Source organism: Leuciscus leuciscus, assembly GCF_965113295.1.
Source record: "Leuciscus leuciscus genome assembly, chromosome: 4".
In the NCBI taxonomy this organism is placed as follows: Eukaryota; Metazoa; Chordata; class Actinopteri; order Cypriniformes; family Leuciscidae; genus Leuciscus; species Leuciscus leuciscus.
In genome coordinates, this window is record NC_138728.1 from 15,858,237 (window position 1) to 15,881,184 (window position 22,948).

The following is a 22,948-nucleotide window of genomic DNA, read 5'->3' on the forward strand; positions in this document are numbered from 1 at the left end:
GTTGCATGTAGGCAAAAAAATTACATCTTCTTCGTCACCCCACACTGACAGCCCCACCTATTGGTCGAAAGTCATAAGCAATTCAATCATATAGCCTATTACAAGAGATTGTATCTATGATTTTTTAAAACAATTTTACCTGAAATAATCTACAAATGTATGTAATCAAAAATGTTGCAGTTAGTGTGCTTGGCCCCGATAAGTGCGGCTATATTTCTTTTTTTAGTTAACATTTCTATCTGACGGATTTTTAGCTCCAGTGGCATTATTGGATTTCAAGCTTTTATTTCTAAGTTGCAACAGAAGGAAAATGATCTAATGGCGCTATCTTGTGGTCACTCTTCACATGACAGCGCAAAGTCCAGGTCTAAAATGTATACTGTTGTTTAAATGTTTTATGATTTTATCATATGAAGATATATAGATTAGAAGAGAGCATACAACATTTCCAGAAGAAAATAATGAGTTTGTAAATTATGACAGTGCGTAAATAAAGACATAATGTTCTTTTTTTAAATTTATGAATTCACAGGTTATAATGAATTTCTGCTGTGTTATGTATTAATCGTTTTCTGTTGCTTTACAGAACCTCTTTATGACAAACAACATGACACTTTCTGTATCTTGCCTCCATTAAAGAGTATTCTGATTTATGCTGGATTTACAGAAGAACAAATGCATTAAACTCATCAAAAATGACAGTAAAGGCATTTATAATGTTAGAAAAGATTTCAAATAATTTATATTCATCAAAGATTCCTCTAAAAATGTTCACACAAAAAAAAAAGTTTCTTGAGCACCAAATCAGCTTATGAAAATAATTTCCAAAGAATCATGTGACACTGAAGGCTGAGCAATGATGCTGAAAATACGGCTTTGCCAATACAAGAATAAATTACATTTTAAATATAAGAAAGGTATTTTAAATTGTAATAATATTTCACAGTTTGACTGTTTTTACTTTGTTTTTGATCAAACACTCTAAACAAAAATGGTGCTAAATAGCACTAAAAGTGGTTCATTGGCTTGTAATCATAGGGGAACCACTTTAAGTGCCATATAGCACCTATCTTTAAAGGTGCTATACAGCACCTTTGTCAAATGGTGCTATGTAGAACCATAAGAGGTGCCATATAGCACCTTGGTTGTTTATAATTGCTTCAACAAAAATGGTGCTCAACAGTACCCAACAGTGGTTCTTTGGCTCGTAATAATAGGGGAACCTCTTTTGGTACTATATGGCACTTAAGAAGCTTTATAGCACATTTGTCAAATGGTGCTATATAGAACCATTTAAGAACCGCTGAAGAACCAAACTGGGCTTAACAGGTTCTTTAAATGGTAGTGGTGCTATATAGCACCTTAACCACCGCAAAGAACCCCTGAAGAACCGCTGAAGAACCATTTTTTTTGTGTGTGAATGAATGCAGCCTTGGTGAGTATTAGATACTTATTTCAAAAACATGAAAAAATTAAAATAATATATATATATATATATATATATATATATCTTACCAAACAGTTTACAGCATATTCATAGTGACTTTTGAACTGAAGGACATGCTTTAAAAATTACATAAATAATTTAAGTTGAACTGAGTTCCAAATGTTCCTTCAAAAGACGGACAACATATAAGCTGCCATGAACAGCGCGCACTATTCCACTGTATCCTTCCACACAAATCCGAAACATTCCCAAAATGCCACAAAAACAGGTTCTTCAAAAGATTTGTGTAGGCAAACTGTATGTTCACCTCCATGTGTTCTTTTATTCAGTCTCTCATGATGTTCTTGCTCCTGGCACAGAAATTGCTGGTGTCTCAAATACAACTTTCTCAAATATGATTGTGATGTTTAAGTCCTACGAAACTTGGGGAGGAGAGATGGGTGATGATGCCTCCTGCGGACAAACAGAGAAAAGACACATGTGAAGTTTACAGAGTAACTAGATCATGTTCAAATAAAAGATGAACCTCGCACCCTTGTCAAAACCATGTGAAGCCTTTAAGCAGTTTTACCTCAACAAAGACTTCGCTGTGTAGAATCCAAGATCTTTTCCAAAAGTAAAATGTTTTTGTATCTTAGCTCCAAATAATGTCAAAGCCATTTGCCGTTCACAGGATCTCCAAAAGTCCTGAAGCACCTGAATGTCATCTATTCCATCATATATCATCCAACAGCAATTGCAACATTGCAGCAGAATATTTAACAAGATTTAGCTTTGGTCAAACATGGCAATGCATCAGTTTTGGCACAGAAAATTCTGTTCTTCGCCTTGTTTTTATTAATTAAATACAAAATGCACTGTAAAAAAATATTGTTGTGATTACCAAAACTTAAAATTCAACATTAGAATAAGAAATAATGTGTTGTTTCAACTTAAAAAAGTATGTGTTCATGCTTGACTTAAAATATTAAGTTTAGTTTAGATAAGTAGGATATTTAAGTTATCTCAACAAATTTTAAGTTGTTGTAACTAACTGCAGCAACATTATTAAAGTGAGTTCAACCTTTTGTAATTAAATGTGTTTAACATAACCGTTGACAGCAGACATGAGTAATCATACAATTCTACTACATTTATTTATAACACACACTTCATTTTATCATGATATAGATGAAACCATTGAATGGTTTATATAGATGTTTACACATCTAGTTTTAGGGATTGAAACCATTCAGAATCTTAATTTAAAATACATTAGAGGTGGACGAAAATACGTATTTTCTTAAAGACACAGTCATCAAAACTTAATTTGAACTTATTCTTAATTAAGGCTGAACATGTGCACAATATTTCTTTACCACTCCACCATGAAGACAACATTAAATAAAAACAAAAATTGTGTTCAACCAACTCAAAACGTTTTTTTTTTTTTTTTTTTTTACTTTAAAACAATGACATTTCAGTCAACTTCAAATCCTTCATAAGACATGCTTGTTTTCTAGAGTTTGAAAACAAATATTTATGAGCCTGTTTCTTGATATATTCCCTTCGGAACCTTGTCCATATAGGTTTCAATTTGTTTGGCTTTTTTAAATGAAAGCAACTTGTTCAAATAGTTTAAATAAAATGAGTCAGGCATGTGATTCATCCAAATCCTCCATTTGCAATCCGGTGGTCTTCATGCGGTCTATTGTAAACGGGTTTCGCCCATGTTTGAAATAGTGCCTTAAATCATTTGGCTCTTCGTCTGCCATGTCTTCATCGTCGCTGCTGTAAATAACAGAGGCCATGTTTTTGTATGGATCATTGTCATCTTCACCATCCTCATCAGCATTGCCATGAGTGATGATGCATTCCTCTCTAGGTCCTACAGAAGGATTTGGACAACAAAAATCCTCCTTTTCTGCAGGATTCTCCACTATAGTGAACGTTTCCTGCTGTACAACAGGCATCAAAATATCCGCTCTGGTCTCTATTTGATTACATACAACCGCAATTTGTCTTTCTTCATTTTTTGGCAAACTGTAATCTGCGATTCCTTCTCCGTCTTTAAAAGAGACTGATTTTGCAAATGCTTTCCCATTGGTCAGAGCTGATGATTTGATGTTTCCAGGTGTTTTTTCTGGAAGCACCAGGATTGGCAGCATGTCTTGCAGGGGCACAGAGCTGTCAGACTCAAAAGTCCTGGTCGCCGGAGGGAGCGCGTCATCTATTTTGGTGTACAAACCACTGGAGTATTCATAGTCAAGGAACGCCTCGTTGTGGTAGGAGGCATCCTCTATGAGCGATATGGGACATCCTGAATTGACCTGTTGACCACGGAGAAAGGGCATTTAGGGTCTCCTCGAACAACCTTGATATATTCACAGGTCAAATCCACTGCTGAGATCCAGCGCTGATTATAGAGCATTATGTGTGTCACTGATTCTTGAAGACATGGGACAATATTTAAATATTTTTCAATCTACAAAAAAAATTCCACAAGTGCTTTAGGGGTAGATCAGTGAAAATATAAGTTTATGTTATTAATGTTGATCAAGTAAACTGTAAATGAAGATGAAATGTGACAGAACATTTTAGTGTTCATCTTTGATATCAACTAAAGTGTGGGTTTTGTTTTGTCTCATCTCTCAAGAATCAGAATCAGTCTAAATCAATAAACATAATTACTACAACATTTGCAACAGTGTTTATTAAACTTGAAGATGTGATACAAATACACATACACATACACATACACGAAACGCCTATCTTCACGATATCAGACCTATTACACAGTGAAATATACCAAACCATCAGACACAGGGGGCTGTGCTTCGTATACCGACCAGCTTAAATGGTGCACCGTTTATGAGAAATTGTAACACTGACAATCCCATTTAAACCAGCCTATCAGGAGTATACGGCTTTCAGTTTCTCAGAAAACACATCTCACCTTCACAAGGGACAGTGACACTGCAGAACACATCTAGCTACTTAATGTCAGGTACTTACCTGCTGAAACCATCTTAAGCTCTACATAAGAGGAATTAAAGAGGAACGTGAGGCAAAGACGACAAGGGCAGGAGATGTTTCTTAATGTTTGACTGTGTGAATGATGCTTTATATCATTTCTGAAGTGTTTCATCTCTTTTTTTGTTCTTTCATAATACTGTCTACCTCCAATTAAAAGCCAATATATATTTTACTCTAAGCTTTGTTATTGTTTGAATTGTTCAAACAAGTTGATTTAATATGAGGCATTTCCTTGTTTAGTGCAAAAGTCTTGCTTGAACTGTAGCATGTCAAGTAAGGTCAAGTACAGTTTGTAAGTCTATGTACAGGCAGAGGGTGAACCAACTCCAGGGTAAGGCTAAGGAGATTTAGAACACATTTACATAGATTTCCAGGAAATAGTTTCAAGTTACGTGTCGCCGCACAACCTTACACGTCCCAGCATAAACGCTCACGCTAAATTATTTTGTTATTAAAGCTTCTACTTTCATAAACCACTGTTCATTTTAACAGAACCGCAAGCATACTGTATGTGAGATTTGGCATCTAAACACTAAAGAACTGTCACTCAATTTAGTTAATCGCAATCTCACAGGCTCTATTATAATCAATGAAAGCGACTGCACTGCACGGCTAATCTCTTATTTGCATAATGTCTAAACTTTTGTTTGTTATAATGAGAAGATTCACTAGCGTGCAGAACGCCTCGGTTACGACTGTAACCTCGGTTCCCTGAAGAGGGAACGAGCGTTGCGTCGAAATGACGCTATGGGAACGCTTTGCATGATGACGTCTTGAAGCACATGTAAAATCAGTCCAATGGTGTGGCGGAACGTCAGAGGCGGGTGACGTCACGTACCAGGAAGCTATAAAAGCCGGCCCGAAACAGAAAACGAAAGCTTCGTAAAGTCTGAAGTCGCGCTGACAGGCATGAAGGAGATATGGCAAGGCGACGCAACGCTCGTTCCCTCTTCAGGGAACCGAGGTTACAGTCGTAACCGAGGCGTTCCCTTTCAAGGGAACTCGCGTTGCGTCGAAATGACGCTATGGGAACGTCTATACCAACGCCTCCATAGCTACAAATGTCTGTCCTGTGTGTAATCATGTGAGCAGCACTAAGAAGACAAAACATGAGACCCTGGAGCAGAGTCTAAATCCAGAGAGTAGAACCTGACGAAGGTGTGCGGTGAGGACCAGCCTGCCGCACCACAGACGTCCTGTAACGATACTCCTGATATAAGGGCCTTAGAGGCCGCCATACTCCTAGTAGAGAGCGACCGGACAGCCAAAGGAGAAGGCTGTCCAGCCGCCTCATAAGCCAGTGAGATAGTCTCAACCACCCACTTGCTCATCCTTTGCTTAGACACTGGACCTCCCTTGTTAGGGGAGCAAAAGTCACTTTTACGCCACAGGGCAGCTCTGTGGACATACGCGTCTAACGCCCGAACAGGGCAAAGCAAATTATTCGCCGATTTCGAAAGGGAGGAAAACCTCCAAGTGCCACGAGGGAAACGAGATACCAAAGGGGTCTTTCCCCACAGACATTCCACCCAAAGGACTGTGGTAAGCACCTACGGCCGCCACATAAACCTTTAAAGTGGACGGGGTCAGACCTGCAGTGAACCGGTCCTGCAGGAACTCCAGAACTGTACCAATTGGGCAGTTGACTGGATCCAACCGACGGTCACTACACAAAGAGGTGAATACTCTTCAGTTCAGGGCATAAAGTTTCCTCGTGGAGGGAGCTTGGACTGTAGAATGGTCTCAACAACCTCAGTTGAGAGACCTGACTCTATGAGCTGGGCCCCCTCAGAGGCCAAGCCCACAGGTTCCACAGTTCTGGTCGGGGGTGAAAAATCGAGCCCCCTGCTTGGGACAGAAGGTCCCTCCTGACGGGTAGCTCCAGAGGAGGCCCGTCGAGGAGGGACACAAGATCGGGAAACCATACTCTGCCCGGCCAGCGCGGGGCTATAAGAAGCAGGCAAACCCGGTCCCTGCGAACTCTTTCCAGAACTCCCGGGAGCAGAGCAACTGGGGGAAAGGCGTACAGACGTAGCCTCGGCCACGTCTGTACCATAGCATCCAGTCCCAGAGGAGCTGGATGCGTGAAGGAGAACCAAAGTGGACAGTGAGACGTCTCTCGAGACGCAAACAGATCCACTTAATTTCCATATCAGCTCCACCACCTCGGGGGTGGAGGCACCATTCCCCGGGCCTCGGCCCCTGCCTCGACAGAGTGTCTGCTCCTATATTCTGGACCCCGGGGATGTAGGGTGCCTGAGTGACAGCAACTTCCCCTGGGACCACAAGAGGATATGGCGTGCCAGCGCAAACCCCCTTGATATAGGCGACTACCGACGTGTTGTCCGTATGTACTACACATGGTGTCCCCTGAGACCTGTGATAAAGCTCCTCAGAGCCCGGAAGACAGCTAACATCTCTAGGCTATAGAATGCCAGGAACGATGATGGTCTTCCCACAGACCTTGAGATGAGCGACCCTCAGGATCGCTCCCCAACCCGTGAGGGAAGCATCCGTCGTTAGCAGTTTGCGACGACAAGGAGCTCCCAGCACTGGGCCCTGGGACAGGAACCACGGTTTCTTCCACATAACCAAGGCACGTAGGCATCACCGCGTGACCTTGATTGTGCGAAATGGGTTGCCCCTCGGGGAAAAACCCTCTGGTCCTGAGCCACCACTGCAGGGGCCTTATGTGCAGCAGTCCAAAAGGTATCCCGTTGGAAGCTGCTGCCATGAGACCCAACAGTCTCTGGAACTGTTTGACAGTGAGTAGCTGGCCTAGCTTTACACTTCTCACAGCTGCCAGGATGGAATCGAAGCGTGGCGATGACAGGCGCGCCTGCATCGACACTGAATCCCAAACCACGCCTAAAAAAGTGGTCCTCTAAAAATGGAGAAAGCACACTCTTCTTGGCGTTCAGCCGTAACCCCAACTCTTTCATATGGGCGAGAACAACATCTCGATGTTGAACCGCCAACTAATGCGACTGAGCTAAAATCAACCAATCGTCGATGTAGTTCGTGATGCGAATACCCCGGAGGCGCAGAGCTGCATCCACGCATTTGGTGAAAGTGCGGGGTGATAAAGCCAGGCCGAATGGAAGAACTCGATATTGGTATGCTTTGCCCCCGAAAGCAAACCTCAGGAACTTCCAATGACACAGACGGATGGAAATATGCGTCCTTGAGGTCTATCGTGACAAACCAGTCCTCGGACCTGATCTGTGGCACGATTTGTCTCAAGGTTAACATTTTGAACTTGAGCTGCATGGCTGACTCGCACTGAACTCGAAGATCTAAAATGGGACGCAATCCCCCGTCCTTTTTTGGAACTATGAAGTACCGGCTGTAAAACCCGGTTTCCCTGTTGGAGGGGGGTACATATTCTATGGCCCCTTTCTCTAACAGAGTGTTTACTTCCTGTTCCATAACCAGAACCTGCTCGGGGCCCACCACTGTGGGCAGGACCCCCATAAACCGCGGTGGGCGTTAATAGAATTGTATCTAATACCCTTTTTCCACGGTCTGCAGGACCCAACGAGAAACATTTGACAGTAGCTTCCACGCTGTCAAAGATTCTACTAGAGGTACCAGTCTCTCGAGACTGGTTTCTGGATTTTGTCGCTGTTGAGTAGTCGGTTCGTCGCCCTGTAACGGCGCACCGGCAGGGAACGACCAAACAGACTGCTCCAGCACCCTCCTCAGAGGGGGCGGGCATCCCGAGGCCACTACGTTTCCGGGTGGACCTTGAGATATGTGCTCGCCGGAGACCGCTGCGCCCTGTAACACCGGAGGCGGCAGGGTTGGCAGAACGGTCCCCTGAGGGCACCGAAGAGAGACGGCACCGTACTTTTCTCCTGCTGTTGAGTAGTCGGTTCGTCGCCCTGTAACGGCGCACCGGCAGGGAACGACCAAACAGACTGCTCTAGCACCCTCCTCAGAAGGGGCGGGCATCCCGAGGCCACTACGTTTCCGGGTGGACCTTGAGATATGTGCTCGCCGGAGACCGCTGCGCCCTGTAACACCGGAGGCGGCAGGGTTGGCAGAACGGTCCCCTGAGGGCACTGAAGAGAGACGGGCACCGTGAAAAGAGGTGTTAACCGCTCTGCTTCGGGGGGACTACCCTCATTTGTCCTGAGCCTTCAGACATCAGGACTTTTTCCCAGCAGCCTTCTTGGCGGTAATAACGGTCCGCAGATCCGTTTTACCCCTCGAAGACTGCTGGGTTTGAGAGCGTCCTCCGTGTCTCCGAGATTTTTGTGGGGGAGCACGAGAGGACACACTCTGTTTTTGAGTGGCACGATGTTCAGCGCTCTTTTTAGAGGAGTGAGGCTGCTCCCGCTCAGCAGCCTCAATGAAAGAACGGCGGGGGAGAAGTTTTTGTAATGCAGCTGCCTGTTTAGCAGCTTCCTGAGATTTAGCTACCGCACTGTTTACTGCATCACCAAAAAAACCAACAGTGGAAACCGGAGCATCTAAGAGAACGTGCTTTTCTTTCTCTTTTATATCGCTCAAATTGAGCCACAGATGCCTCTCAGTGGCCACCAGGGCTGCCATAGACCGCCCGATTGATTTAGCGGTCTCCTTGGTGGCCCTGAGAGACAGATCTGTGGCTCTGCGTAGTTCGGCCACTGTGTCAGGACCAATTCCCCCGCCCTCCTCTAAATCCCCCAATAATTCTGCCTGATAGGCTTGCATAATAGACATCGTATGCAGACACGCTGCAGCTTGACCAGCGGCTGCATACGATTTATGAACCAGAGATGATGTGAATTTTACTGGCTTAGAGGGAAGTGAAGGAGCTTTCAGGGAAGATGCCGTTGCTGGAGAGAGATAGCTCGCAAGCGTCTCCTCCACCTTCGGCATCTCCCCATAACCATATTCTTTATATTTATGAATGGGAGAATAGTGGGATGTTTGTGGTGCATACACTCTGTATGAAACCGGTTTTCCCCACGATTTCGACACCTCGGTGTGGAGATCGGGGAAAAACGGAAGGCTTCTTCGCTGAGGCTGTGTACGAGATGGCAGGAAGCGTTCGTCAAGCTTACTTTTCGAACGAACGTCCTGCCTATCCTCTGGCCACTCAATAGATAATCTGTGAACTGCTCTCGTGACAACATCGAGCAATTCCTCAAAAGCGTGAGACTGAGGTGGCGAATCCTCAGACTCAGCTTCAATACTAACAACGTCCAACTCCTCAGAGCTGGACAATTGCAGTATTGGTGCCTCCATCGGGGGGGAAGAAACCGCAGCGCGTGCTTCCACACCCTGATGAGAGGCACTGGATCTATCAGAAGGATGTTGAGATAAGGCAGAGCCCGTCTCAACATCCACTGATAAATCCATTTGTGAACCCCAGGTCTGAGATCGACGCCGTGCCTCGGCAGCGGCGGGACCCAAGCCCTGGGGAACGTGGTCGGGATTGAACCGAGCCAAGCGGGATCGGAGCGTACGCAATGGAAGCGCCTCGCAATGCACACAGTCACCACCCTCGAGTGCTGACTGGGCATGCTCCTCACCCAAACAAACAACACAAAGAGTGTGAGTATCACCTCCCGTTAAATAACGCGGGCAGGGATGGACACACACTCTAAACTGCTGCTTGCTCGCCATACTGAATATATATATATATATAATATAGACAGACAACACCAAATAACAAGGACAGATTCAACACAGAGCGCAACTGAAGACTCAGAAAGCTTTCGTTTTCTGTTTCGGGCCGGCTTTTATAGCTTCCTGGTACGTGACGTTACCCGCCTCTGACGTTCCGCCACACCATTGGACTGATTTTACATGTGCTTCAAGACGTCATCACGCAAAGCGTTCCCATAGCGTCATTTCGACGCAACGCGAGTTCCCTTGAAAGGGAACTCAGCACTGGACAAAAACTCCAGCGTTTTGAGCGGTGAGTGGATTTGAGTTCAAGAAATCAACAGATATGTTTTTGATTGGCTCCATTGCTCAACGCTGCAAAAACATGTTGTAAATAGAAACCTTTGATGTTCTCCAGAGCGCAAACACAAACGTACTGGATCGTTAGCCAAATCTGTTTCGCCAATATGCTGCTATAACCAGCAATTATGAGCAACCAGCAGTTAAATGAATGGGATAAATCACAGTGCTCAGTTCAGTTAAAACAGCCAATTATCTTGTTAAATGTAGCATCTCGTCTTAGTCGCTAGGCTTCCATCAATGTACTTTCATTCACATAGTGAATATAAAATATTGGTTTGAAATATCACTGTGAAAAAAAAATCATATACGTTCGCTTGAGGTGGATACATTTGTAATTGAAAGCGCAAAGATAAAGGCATCACAAACATAAGGCATCTGTTGTTTTGTCTGCATGCTAAACCACAATTTATCATATTAATAAATCTGTTGTAATATTTCAGTTGGATTTTTTTGTGCCAAATTCTCCATAAACTACTATTTTGTGAACACATTGGGTGGAATCACTGATTGAAACCGTTTTGGAGGTTTCACTTTTTCCCCATTCAAGCAGAAAGGAGCTGTACTTGTATGCCTATTGAAATCGCTATGATGGTGTAGCAAAGATGGCCGCCAAATGGACTGACATGCCTCAAAGGGGCTAAAGTGTGTATGGTATGTAAAATGTGTGTTTGATATAACAAATTAGCTCTTACCACATTTGGGTGCTTCCCTAGGGCTACTGAGCCCCTGTCTTCTGGATCCCGTCTCTCTCTTCGTCTCTTGACCAGCCAGAGGCAAATAAATAGTGTTGTCACAGCCACTATAAGAACAAAAGCAGCAATGCCGCCGGCCATCCCCACGTTCATATCTGCAAACAACCGTTCTTCTCCAAATGGACTTCTAGGAACTGTCCGAGAGAGGGGGAAAATCTATGATTACTCACAAAACCTTGTTCTTCTGTGTAAAACAGTCCTGTGTCTTTCCACCTCTAAGTGATTCATCATTTAGTTTGAACGACTGCCAAAAGTAGGGCAGTGATCTGATAAATCAAATTTAACACCTTATTCATGCCTCTTAAAAATCAACCATGAATAATCAAATTAACCAGATTAATGATCTATGTGAATTATCATTCATACCGTTTAACCCTCTTTGGTATGGTGTAGCCATATGGCTAAATAGTATTTCCCTTCGCATTTTAAAGACACATGCTGAACAATTGCACCCTAAATTAAACACATTTCTTCTACAATTTTTTTTTTTTTCTTTGATAAGTTCAATCAATGTTTTATTTAGTTTCACAGTCAAGAGGTAAATTATGTTGCTGTAGTTATTATTTGGAAATGTCCATAGTAAAGGAATTGTGTTAATGAAAAAACAACACAGTTATGGTTTTCTGAAAGAAATTAACACAAATAGCAAAGAAGAATGCATGAATGACTTTAAAAATGAGCATGAACTTAACTTTAAAGAGCAATATTAAAAGATCAATTATAATGATTCATGCTATTTCAGTTTATAGGAGTTGTATCAATGTATCGGCATTCATAAACATGAATTGAATTAGAGAAGAACTTGTTGTTGTGTTGTTGTTAGTACAGAGTTTCCATATCACAATAATTTTTTTTATTTTTTTATTTTTTTTATTTTGTTAAAACATAATTCATACAGATGGTTAAGGGAATTTACCTGGAAGTCCCCTCTGTAAAACTTCAATGTCCACTGAAGCGTGCGCAGCCTCACCTGACTCTTCGTCTGTTGCAATCACCTGTGAAGAAAAAAAGAAAAATCACATCATCAGTGATTTCATGATAAATGTAATCCTATCAGAGTCCATGTGTTACTGCTGTTTTGCATACATTTGTAGCTATTTCAATGCAAACTCTTGCAGCTTTGTACATGGGTAAGTCACAAGTCATTAAAGGGATACTTCAGGATTTAGCATTAAGCTTTGTATTAGTAGAAAACCTGTAGTATTTTCGAATTACCATGCATTCTACCCTCATATCCCCCTGAGGTGAGAGATTTATGTATTTTTTGTCTTGAAAAAATCCTCTGATGACGCAAAAATCGTCCTTTTGGTCATCGGAGGATTTTTTGGCCAGAGGCTAAAGACTACAGCCAGTAGGAGGAGCTGTCCCGCATGTTTTCAACCTGCCCATAGAGGGTGGGATCTCACTCACAGAATGTACACATGTGTCAGCCGTCTTTCTTTGGAAGCTAAGCTAGCAGGCTCTTGTTCTGTGGAGAAAGCTGAGTAGTAGGAGAAAGCTGAGGTAGGGGTTACCATCCTCTTTTTCCCGGACATGTCCGGCCGTCAAGATCGTCCAAAATGTCCGGGATTCGGCTTTTGCTTTCTGCAGTCGACATTCATTGTTTACATGCACACCTTTTGTTTCAATCTAACTGAATTCATTCCGATTGGTGAATCTGAATGTAGTGTTCGGCCCTCAGCCTCGTCCTGCTCGCCACAGTAAACATAATGAATGGCGACTGTAGAACGCAAAAGCCGAATCCCGGACATTTTGGGTGATCTCGAAATCCCGGGCAAACTCGTCAGAGTCTCACTAGTAGCCTAGCCTTGTTGTTTTCAACTGCGCTCTCTAACCGGTAGGCGTGGCTTGGGAGTGGCCTCCTAGGGCAGCGAAGCAAGTGCATTCTGGGAGTTGTTGTCTTTCATCCACATAAGCCAAAAATACATTTTCTGGCTTTTCTCAGTCTAGAAAGCTCCAAATTCAAAAATAATTTCACATTTCTTCTACGTAAATGACCTATTTTAAATACATATTCATCTTTCCTGAGGTGAAGTATCCCTTTAAGTCACTGTCACGACTGTCACCTCTAGGATGTGTCGGTCGAACGCTCTGAGCCGGTCCGTCTTTGCGATCACAATGCCATCCTGAGTAATGTGATACAGTTTACTGCTACCCGTCAAGGGTTGCATTGTGTAACGGATTTTTGGGTTTATTCCCTGCAAGACAGTGGAGGAAAAATAGAGAAAATGCTCTAAATGAAGGTTTGCAGACCATTTTTCTAAAGTGTTTCCTATAAAGGAAATGTTTTCACTCTACATCTCTGAAGTCCCTGTCGACGGCCTGGACCACTAGGACTTGGTTCCCATAAGTAGTGACCAGAGTAGCAGGGCTGGAGCTCTCGATGAGGAACCCTTTGTAGACGGTCTTGTTGAAGATTGGGGGAAACTGGTTCTCCGACACCACGTGCACCAGTGCCGTCGCCACCGAATATTTCTTTGGGTCGTTCACCTGGGCAGCCTGTTGGAGTTTGCGAAGGGCAATTATGATGAGACCACTGATGTCATCATTGTGTCACATAACCCATACATTTATGTTGAATGCAATGTTATTGTATTTCTTCATATGAAGAATAACCGTTATGGTTTGCAATATGGCAGTTGAAGCAATTCCATCAGATCAGAGTGTTAAACCAGCCATCACTTTGTTGTTCATAAACATTATTACGTACCATTATGCGGAGCCTGAATGAAGGCGTAAGGAGTCTGTTTTCCACACGTTGCCTGAGAGAGATCTCTCCAGTTTTCGCGTCGATTGTAAATCTGCCATTATCATCACCTAAAAAGTCATTTTGAGTAACGTTTAAAAGTTATAATATAGATTTAAAGGGTTAAACCGTTAATAAACCAATGCAACACAAAGTAAACTCGCCTGACAGAATAGTGTAGACCAGAGGGGTAAGTATGTCTTTGTCTCCATCTTCAGCATGAATGGGACCCGGAGAAAAATAAAGCACAGCATCCTAGATCATAAAGAGCATAGAAATTTGGCTTAGCTCAGTTCTGTTATAGGGATCTGAAAAAGCCCTTATCTTTACACGGCCACCGCACACATATACTGTACCTCATCTGTTTCTGTGATGTTGACGCTGTACACAGGGTTGGTGCAGATATTATGATCTCCATCTTCATAAACAGGTGCGCACGGCTGAAACTGTGGATACTGGTCATCGCCGTCTAGAACATTCACCGTGACCGTAGCTGTTGTGCTGTACTTTTCTTTTGTGGTCATTTCCTGTTGATTCAAACAGCAAGACACTGTTCTTCATTCTGATTCCATTTGAGCACATCATATGTGAACTGTTAGGTGTTTCACATACCACAGCATATATGACCACATGCAGCTGGGTTTTAGTCTCATAGTCCAAAGGTTTATCCAGGATCACCATCCCGCTGTTGGGCAGATCGATCCTAAAATAGCTGGCATCAGCCTGAATGAGAGAGACACACAGTGCTGGTAATGTTTTCTTAGATTGTGGAAAGAAAGAAGGTGGTTTTCTCTCTGTATGGAGCAGGTTGTTAAATAATAAGGAGCCATGAGGTAAAGTCAATGCAGACACAATGAGGCTTCTCCTTTAATTCAGACTTTCATCTGTGATTTTGTCCCTATTGAATGTGCCACTCACTGTAGATTTGTCGGTAATATAAGTTATCGTGTCTCCATCGCCGTCTCTCGCTTTCACTGTGAACACCATTGAGTTTACAGTCAGCAGCTGTGGGAAGAGAGTCAGAATTCTAAGATTTAATGACTGAAAAAGTTAATTCCAAACACGAGTTTAATCGCAAAGGAAAATCTGGAGCAAAACATTAGTTTACCTCACTTATATATCGTGGTTGAATAGTGTCTTCAAGGAAATATGGCATGTTGTCGTTTTCATTCAATATCTCCACCATGATTCGATACCGACTCTGAAATAAGAACCTCAGGGTTAATTGCACTCCAGTATCATTAAGTATCATTATTTGTGCAGTGCAACATACCCTTATTATTCCATCTTCATAACATGTCAAAGCAGCTATCAGCACTGATCCCAGCACCTGTAAATTGCCAAAGAAAAATCAATATTATGCGGTAATTATGCGGGAGGTTAGTGTTTATAGTCATTTTCATTCACAGTTACAAAATTATTCACCTCAGATTATCATTCTTCCATTGGTACACCTTTATTTACACTACCGTTCAAAATGTAAAAACAATTTTTTTTTAATACTTTTATTCATAAAGGATGCATTAGATTGGAAACATTTATGTTACAAAAGATTTCCATTTTTAAATGAATGCCGTTCTTTTAAACTTTATATTCAAATAAACAATTTTTTAACCAAATAATCATATTTGAATGCTTTCTTAAGGATCATGTGACTCTGAAGACTGGAGTAATAATGCTGAAAAATCAGCTTTGCTATCACAGAAATAAATTACACTTTAAAATAGAAAATTGTTAAAACTGTCACAAAATAACTGGTTTTACTGTATGTTGATCAAATCAATTCGGCTTTAAGAGATTTCTTACAAAAAACTTATGAGCGGCTGTGTGTATATAGAGTGAATTGGTTTGTTGCCTTCATATCTAATAATGAATTTTAATATTCAGTCATATTTAAGCACTTAAATGACATATTACGATCAGCTGATTGGTGCATCACTTCATTACTTTTTTTTTTACAAACTCTATTGCCTTTTAGATTATTTATTGAAATTATTTTAGCACTCAAATTGAAGTCTTTTAAAAAGAAATGTATGTATTTTAAGAGTATTTTAACAGACAAATCTGGTCAAATAAAGGTTATATAACTAATATTAATAATAAATTATAGCCTTTCGAAACTATGGCTTCAAACACCTCCAATGTGTTGGCTGGCTGTTTTAAAGTCCTAAAGCTTCACTGTTATTCTGGCTTTCCTCCACATGCTAACATCCACTATTCACGTTAATCACCTCTCGATCCAAGGTCTTTGAAAACGACGTGTTGAGTCGGATTGTTCGGCCTTCAAGGTAAAACCAGTCAGAGTTTTCTCCGGTGAGACACAGACGGATGCTGCTGGCTCCAGGTTCTCCGTTGATACTGAGGTTGGATATGAACTCTCCAGTGTGACTGTTCTCTCTAACCGTGGCAAATATATCTTGACCACCAAGGCATAAACTGGCTGCAGTTCAGATGAGAGATTGATTAGATTATGAGGACAACATAAAATCATCCATAAAATCACAGATTGCACAGTTCATTTATAACACAACATCTTTATAATAGGGAGAGTATAGGGATAATTGTTACAAGTATTGGATTTTTCCCAAATATTCATGCATCACGGTTGTTCTCAAGAGCAAACACTAATCACTCCAGAGACATGATGTATACATCAATAAAACAAGTGGGGAGTCACTTCTATTTCAATGTGGATATATTTACTTTAAGGGGAGGAAAACTGGAAACCCGTTCCCGTCAAGGAATAAAAAACGTAAAAAGTTAATTGCAAATTTTTATCTCGTAATTCTGTTTGTTTTTTTATCTCACAATATTTTTATACTTTTTTCCTCAGAACTACAATTTATAGCACACAATTATGTATTTATTTCTCGCAATTCCATAACCTATACATTAAAAATGTGAGTTAACATCTCATAATTCAGACTTTTTTTTCTCAAAATTGCGAGTTTATAACACATTTTTAATTTATTGCAAGTCCAAATTTAGCTTTTATTTAGCAATTTTGAGTTAACATCTCGCAATTCAGACTTTTTTTCATAATTGCAAGTTTATAAAAAATGTCTGGTTTTATTTACTGCAATTCCAAGTTTAGCCTTTATATTGCAATTTTTAAGTTAACATCTCACAATTCAGACTTTTTTTTCTCAGAATTGCAAGGTAACATCGCAATATTGACTTTTTGTGAGTTTGCATATTTTGTTCAAGACATGTTTTGGTGCCTTTCATTTAATATTCATATTAATGCGCAACATTACTCATTACATTCATGTGACATTCTAATGAATAGTAGCAAATGAAACAATTGTTGAAATACTGTAAGAAAACAGAGCTATAGACTGTCCAGATCATTTGATCTTAGAAGAATTTGATAAGAAATGTTGTTCATGATAAAATCACTGACTTTTGATTGCAAACTTTGGTATATTAGCAAATTTGCAAAGTCAATATGGCATGGAAATGGACCATATTTACTTTATTAATACATTTGAATGATTCATTTGTGCATGTTATTTTAAAGAAAATATGGTTTCTCTGTGACATTTGATCAAAATGTAAGTTCCACTTCTGAAATGTCATACTTTTTTCAGGTAACAACCCTAAGCCCTATTATTTTTTTAACCTCTCGCCTTCCGAAACGTAAAATAACAAATGGGACACTCTACGATCTTTTAAACTTCACAGATACACACAAGCGAAGGCGAAGCGAAGCGAAGGCCACAACATTTTTGGGGGTTCTTGACAATGGGGAAAAAATCAATTCTAATGGATAAAATCATATCACGTCCAACATTTTTTCTTGTAAAATGGGTTGCAAACACAGTTTCAATTTTACTTTAAGCAAGATACTCCATTTGCTCTTTCTTAATCTCATTTCTGTTAAGAAAAAAAAACGAGATATTAAAATGAATCTCACTTGTGACTTTTCATTCCGTCAAGTTGAGAGAATCAGAACTCTCAATACTAGAAATGAGTCATTCAGAGACTCATTATCATTTCCAATAGCCTCATAACCATTTCTGGCACATATGTTAACATTCACTATACCACAGAGCAGTGATTCGTGAAAATTAGTCTCTGTCGTTGCAGATCCATATTTCAGAGAGGTGTTTACCTTTTGCGATGTGATAGAAAATGTTCAGTGCCATCTGGCAGAGGAACAATCTCCATGGCGTCAACATAGTTGATGTTCCCCTGGGCTCACGTCTCCTTGTCCCAGCTGTAAAAGAAATGCCAATCCCTGACAGTCAATAGCTCTGAAGGATTTGGAGTGCTCATGTCACCTGTCACAAAGAGCAGACTTTCTTATTCAAACCAAAGGTCAATTAAATCAGAAGATTAACAAAGCATATTTATACTGTCGCGCCACCATCTGAAATTCATCAGTCGAGTTACTCAAGTGAATCAAATTAAACTGCTAAATAAATTACTGGAACCTCATACAGTCTCTCACCAATACAGTGTTTGTTTACTTCTGTTTGGGCTTTAGTCGTGTTTAGTGTTCACCTCAGCGTACTTGAAACCTATTATGAAGTCTTTTGCCAGTGTCAAGCCAGTGATGTCGGTTACTTGACCTCCAGGCCGCTCTTTTGATCCTCCACCCTTCACCTCGACGCACCTCCGTATGAGAGCTTTTTTCCAAATCCTCACATAATACCTGCAAAGCTGCCTAAGAACTGTTGTTTCCCATTTAAGTTTTGCTGCCAGGACGAAACTAATCCAAACATTTATTTGTTGTTTTACCATGCATAAGGATTACATTATTTCCATCCGGTCGCATTTTGTACGCCACAATACATAATTACATGTTTGTATTGATATAACATACTGTGCAAACGTCTTAGGCATGTTAATACCCCCCCCCCCCGAAAAAAAACTGGTTTTAAGTCAGTTATTTATATATTTTGCTGTAGTGTGTCAGTAGGAAATATCAGTTTACATTTCCAAACATTCTTTTTGCCATTAATTGTAATAATCCAGTGAGATTTGTGTATGCACAAGGAATCTGACAACAGACAGGATGATCTGATCTCACTATCATCGAGTCCGTCTGTGATTACATGAAGAAACAGAAAAAACTGAGACAGACTAAATCCAGAAGAACTACGGGAACGTCTCCAAGATGCTTGAAGAAACCTTCCTGCAAAGCTACAGTACTGTGAAAAGTACTGGCACTTGTGTTAAAATGCTGTAAAGTGAGAATGCTTTCAAAAATAAAATCACGAATTGAATTTATTTATGATTTAACTTCAATTAACTATTTCAAATCAATATATGGTGTAACGACCCTTTGCGTTTAAAACGGCTTTCACTTGCGCTTAGTTTTTCAGGTAGCTTTGCAGGAAGGTTTCTTCAAGCATCTCGGAGACGTTCCCGCAGTTCTTCTGGATTTAGTTTGTATTAACATGCCTAAGACTTTTGCACAGTACTGTATTTATTAAATATAACATATTTGTTCATATTTAACTTACAATTTTAAAACTTGTATTTTAAAACAAATTTTAAAACTTGTATGCTGCATTTTTTATTTTTTATTTGTTTTGCACAAAAACAGATGTAGCTGTTTTCTATAGCCTACAAGAAAATAAATAACAGCATGAGGGTTAGTGAATAATTACAGTTGTGATTTTTGGGTTAATTATTCCTTTACAGTTCCTTCATCGCATTACCACTAGGGGACACCATCACTTTCACTCTTGCCTTCAATCAGTAAGATTGTGATGATGGTCCTTCAGACAGGGGAACAACCTGATTCAAATATAAATGAATGAGGTCTTGCTAGACATGTGAACTCCTCCTTATTGTGCAGCCATGCCAGATGTTATCAATGATTGTTTGGATACAGGATGACTGTGCGTGGATTGCATGTGATTAGGGATTAAATCGAGTAATTAATGCGAAACAGGAAGTAGGTCTCTGCCACAACCAAGATTATGGGATTACAGCACAATATGGTTTAATATTCTTGCTGTACACGGCAGCTTGCTATTTATTATGCATGTCTCTGTGCGTCTGAGTTTGTCTGCAAGTGTTGCTGGAGACCACTTTGCCAAATTAGTTTCAGCAGAAGTATATGCAAAATTAGCGATGCCGCTGTATTGTGTTGTTTTGATTTGATTAGTTTAATCTCACATTTGAGAGCACACATCTGCAGAGATGATAGTGCACTCAACAGGGATTGGGAAAGTGTTATTATTCTTAAATATTATTTATAGGGACAGTTCACCCAATAATTCAAATTAACCAAAGAGTCGATGAGCCCCATTGACTTCCATAATATAGAAATAAATACTATGGAAGTCAATGGGGTCCATCAACTTTTTGGTTACTAACGTTCTTCAAAATATCTTCTTTTGTGTTCAGCAGAAGAAAGAAATTCAAACAGGTTTGGAACGACTTGAGGGTGAGTAAATGATTAAAGAATTTTTGAGTGAACTATCCCTTTAAGAATGTACAAAATGTATATGTATGTAATATTACTGTTTTTATTGTATTTTTGGGTCAAATAAATGCAGCCTTGGTAGCATTAGAGACCTTACCAGAGAGTAAACATTTATTAAGCAAACTATATACAGTATAGTCTATAGTATGTCACCATATAATTTATGATTTAAAAAAAAGTTGATTGTTAAATTATTAAAGTATTGTAAAGTAAAAATGATTTAAATAGTAGAAATAAATAATAACAATTAATAGGGTACAAATGGCAATGTAGGGTACAAAGCACATTTTAGAAGTTCAAGTAAGCTGGTGTCTATCTTTTTTTTTTTTTTACTGTAAAAAATGTATTTTTCTAAGTTGTAAGTAAAACAACTTTGAACTTTCTGAGTGAAAACTGTTTCAAAGTATACCCTTTTTTTCAATGCTTAACAATATTTTGTAGCTAAATCTGTGGAAACACACCAATAAACACTACAGAGAGAGACCGGCAACTTCAAAACATGCCGGTTCAACAACCGTAATGTTTAGAAGCATAATGATTCATGCTGTCTCCTTAGATGAGACCATCAGACTCATTAGAGCAGCGTTGGAAATGGACTCAAGCGTAGCGAGACGATTAGCATGAAGCATGGCCAGTCGGTAAACCTGAAAAATAACAGACTTTCTGATGCAGATCACTTTAAAAAAAAAAATACATTTAACAAAAAGAGCGCAGACAAATGCAATGTTCTCGTCAAAGTCACAAAGTCACAAAACCATTTATCTGTATTCCTGTCATGTTTATAAGATCAGGCCCAAGCTATGCTGACTGGATGCTTCAGTAATCAGATTGCTTTGAGGCTGATCTAAAGAGGTCACTGCACATCTATACAGCTGTCTATCACTACAGCTGGACTAAAGTACACTTTTCTTTGCATCAAACATTCACTTCATCACGAAAACCGGTCTTAACAGGACAGTTTACAAAACCCAGGCAGTTACGGCATGCTGGTAAAGTGCTTTCACTGCAGTCATAACAAGAAAGCAACAGTTGTCAATGTCCTGTGAAGTGTAAATAACACAATCACACACTGAACTAAACACACACACTTAGACTCCCTGAGTATTTCCTCACCGTTGTTTGGCGGTGGTTATATCCTTTGTTTTCGAGCTCAGGGGATCCTGCTGTCACTTCCTGCGGTGGCTGGTCCTGTCCTTCGCCACATGACTGTCCCGTGCGGGGGGCTGAAACCTGCACCACAGGGAACAGCAGGTAGCCACAGTGCAAAACACAACAGATTTCTCTGGCTAGTTAATTCAGAGCTGCTCAGAAAGAAAGAGAGAGAGAGAGAGAGAGAGAGGGATCACAATGTGTTTAGCTGGAGGGAATTAAGAGCTCTCGCACACAGCAGAGCGAGGGCTTAGACAGCATTTCCAGGACAGGATAACTCTGGCTGCTGAGAGAGAGGTTAAACTGAGAAAATTAGCTCGGGCGCCGACGCTAATGAAGTCCAAGGTGTGCAAACGCTGCTGGTTTGTCATTACACATGATCTGCTGCTTCATGATGTAGAATTCAGCTTGAGGACTCATTGGCCTGCATGCCTGCTGTCAGTTTGAGTATCTGTGAGGTCAAAAGGGTCACAAGGCATGTCCCAATTGCTACAGAGCGGTGTATGTGTGTGTGTGATATTTCTCTAGTTTGTCATTTTCATGACGATTACACACGTTTTTACCCTGAATTCCCATTTTTCCTATATTTTTTTATTGATTCTCATACACTTCTCAGAATACAACACAATAAATCTGTACATGATCAACATATTTACCGCGTTAGCAATTAATATACACTTTATTTTACAGTGTCCGTGTTACAGTGTAATTCTGCATTTAAGTACTGTGTTATAATAATTAACTACATGTACTATAGGGTTAGGATTGGGGTTAGTTGCATGTAATTATGCATAATTTAGTTATTACTACATGTAACATGTGTAACAAGGATACTGTAAAATAAAGTTGTATCATTAATGAATTTCTCCTCTGAGTTCCAGCTCCTAAGAATTAGTTGTCTGCCAATCATTAAACTGGTTTGGACCCAGTACCTTATGGGCTTGTCTTTTATATCATTGTCTGTCAACCCATCTAAACAGCCGGACATAGCAGATGTGTTCATAAACTCTTTTCCAGAAATCCTTATTTAAAAAAAATAATAATTACAAAACCAAAGCTCAAGTTTTGTAACATCTCCAGCAATATTGTGTATATTTTAACCCAAGTCTAAACAGTTTGGAGGGAGTTCAGTAACTGGTGCATAACCTTAAAAAGGAACTGAAAGGGAACTTTATTAATAGGACTAACCATTTAGGGTTCAACCATATACTTAAACAAGCATTTAAGTAATGGTCAAAGCTACACAGACAAGAAATCTTTAACCACACTGCATTCAAGTGTGAAATAATGGGATGATTTTTCACCTCTCCAATCAGTTTAATGGACAGATTCTGCAATACTGAAATCACATTCCCAGAGCTCGCTCAGGAGGAAGTGACAAATGAGCCAGGTGTCTAAGATCGAAAGCATAATAATAATACAACAAAACATTAAGC

General features: G+C 40.4%; 1 protein-coding gene across 1 annotated transcript; it reads right to left on the reverse strand.

The window, feature by feature from the left end:
• Positions 1-1,567: 1,567 nt before the first annotated feature.
• On the reverse strand, positions 1,568-21,560 carry cdhr5-rs (cadherin-related family member 5, related sequence). The gene is made up of 15 exons (XM_082166470.1): positions 21,477-21,560; positions 18,036-18,140; positions 16,153-16,361; positions 15,195-15,251; positions 15,030-15,122; positions 14,840-14,926; positions 14,534-14,644; positions 14,278-14,448; positions 14,086-14,176; positions 13,886-13,992; positions 13,474-13,674; positions 13,242-13,373; positions 12,092-12,170; positions 11,116-11,309; positions 1,568-1,900 (listed from the first exon to the last, which is right to left on the reverse strand). Exons 2-15 carry the CDS (start codon positions 18,100-18,102, stop codon positions 1,862-1,864), a joined length of 1,638 nt encoding a protein of 545 aa, XP_082022596.1. The 5' UTR covers positions 18,103-18,140; positions 21,477-21,560; the 3' UTR covers positions 1,568-1,861.
• Between the last annotated feature and the right edge of the window lie 1,388 nt (positions 21,561-22,948).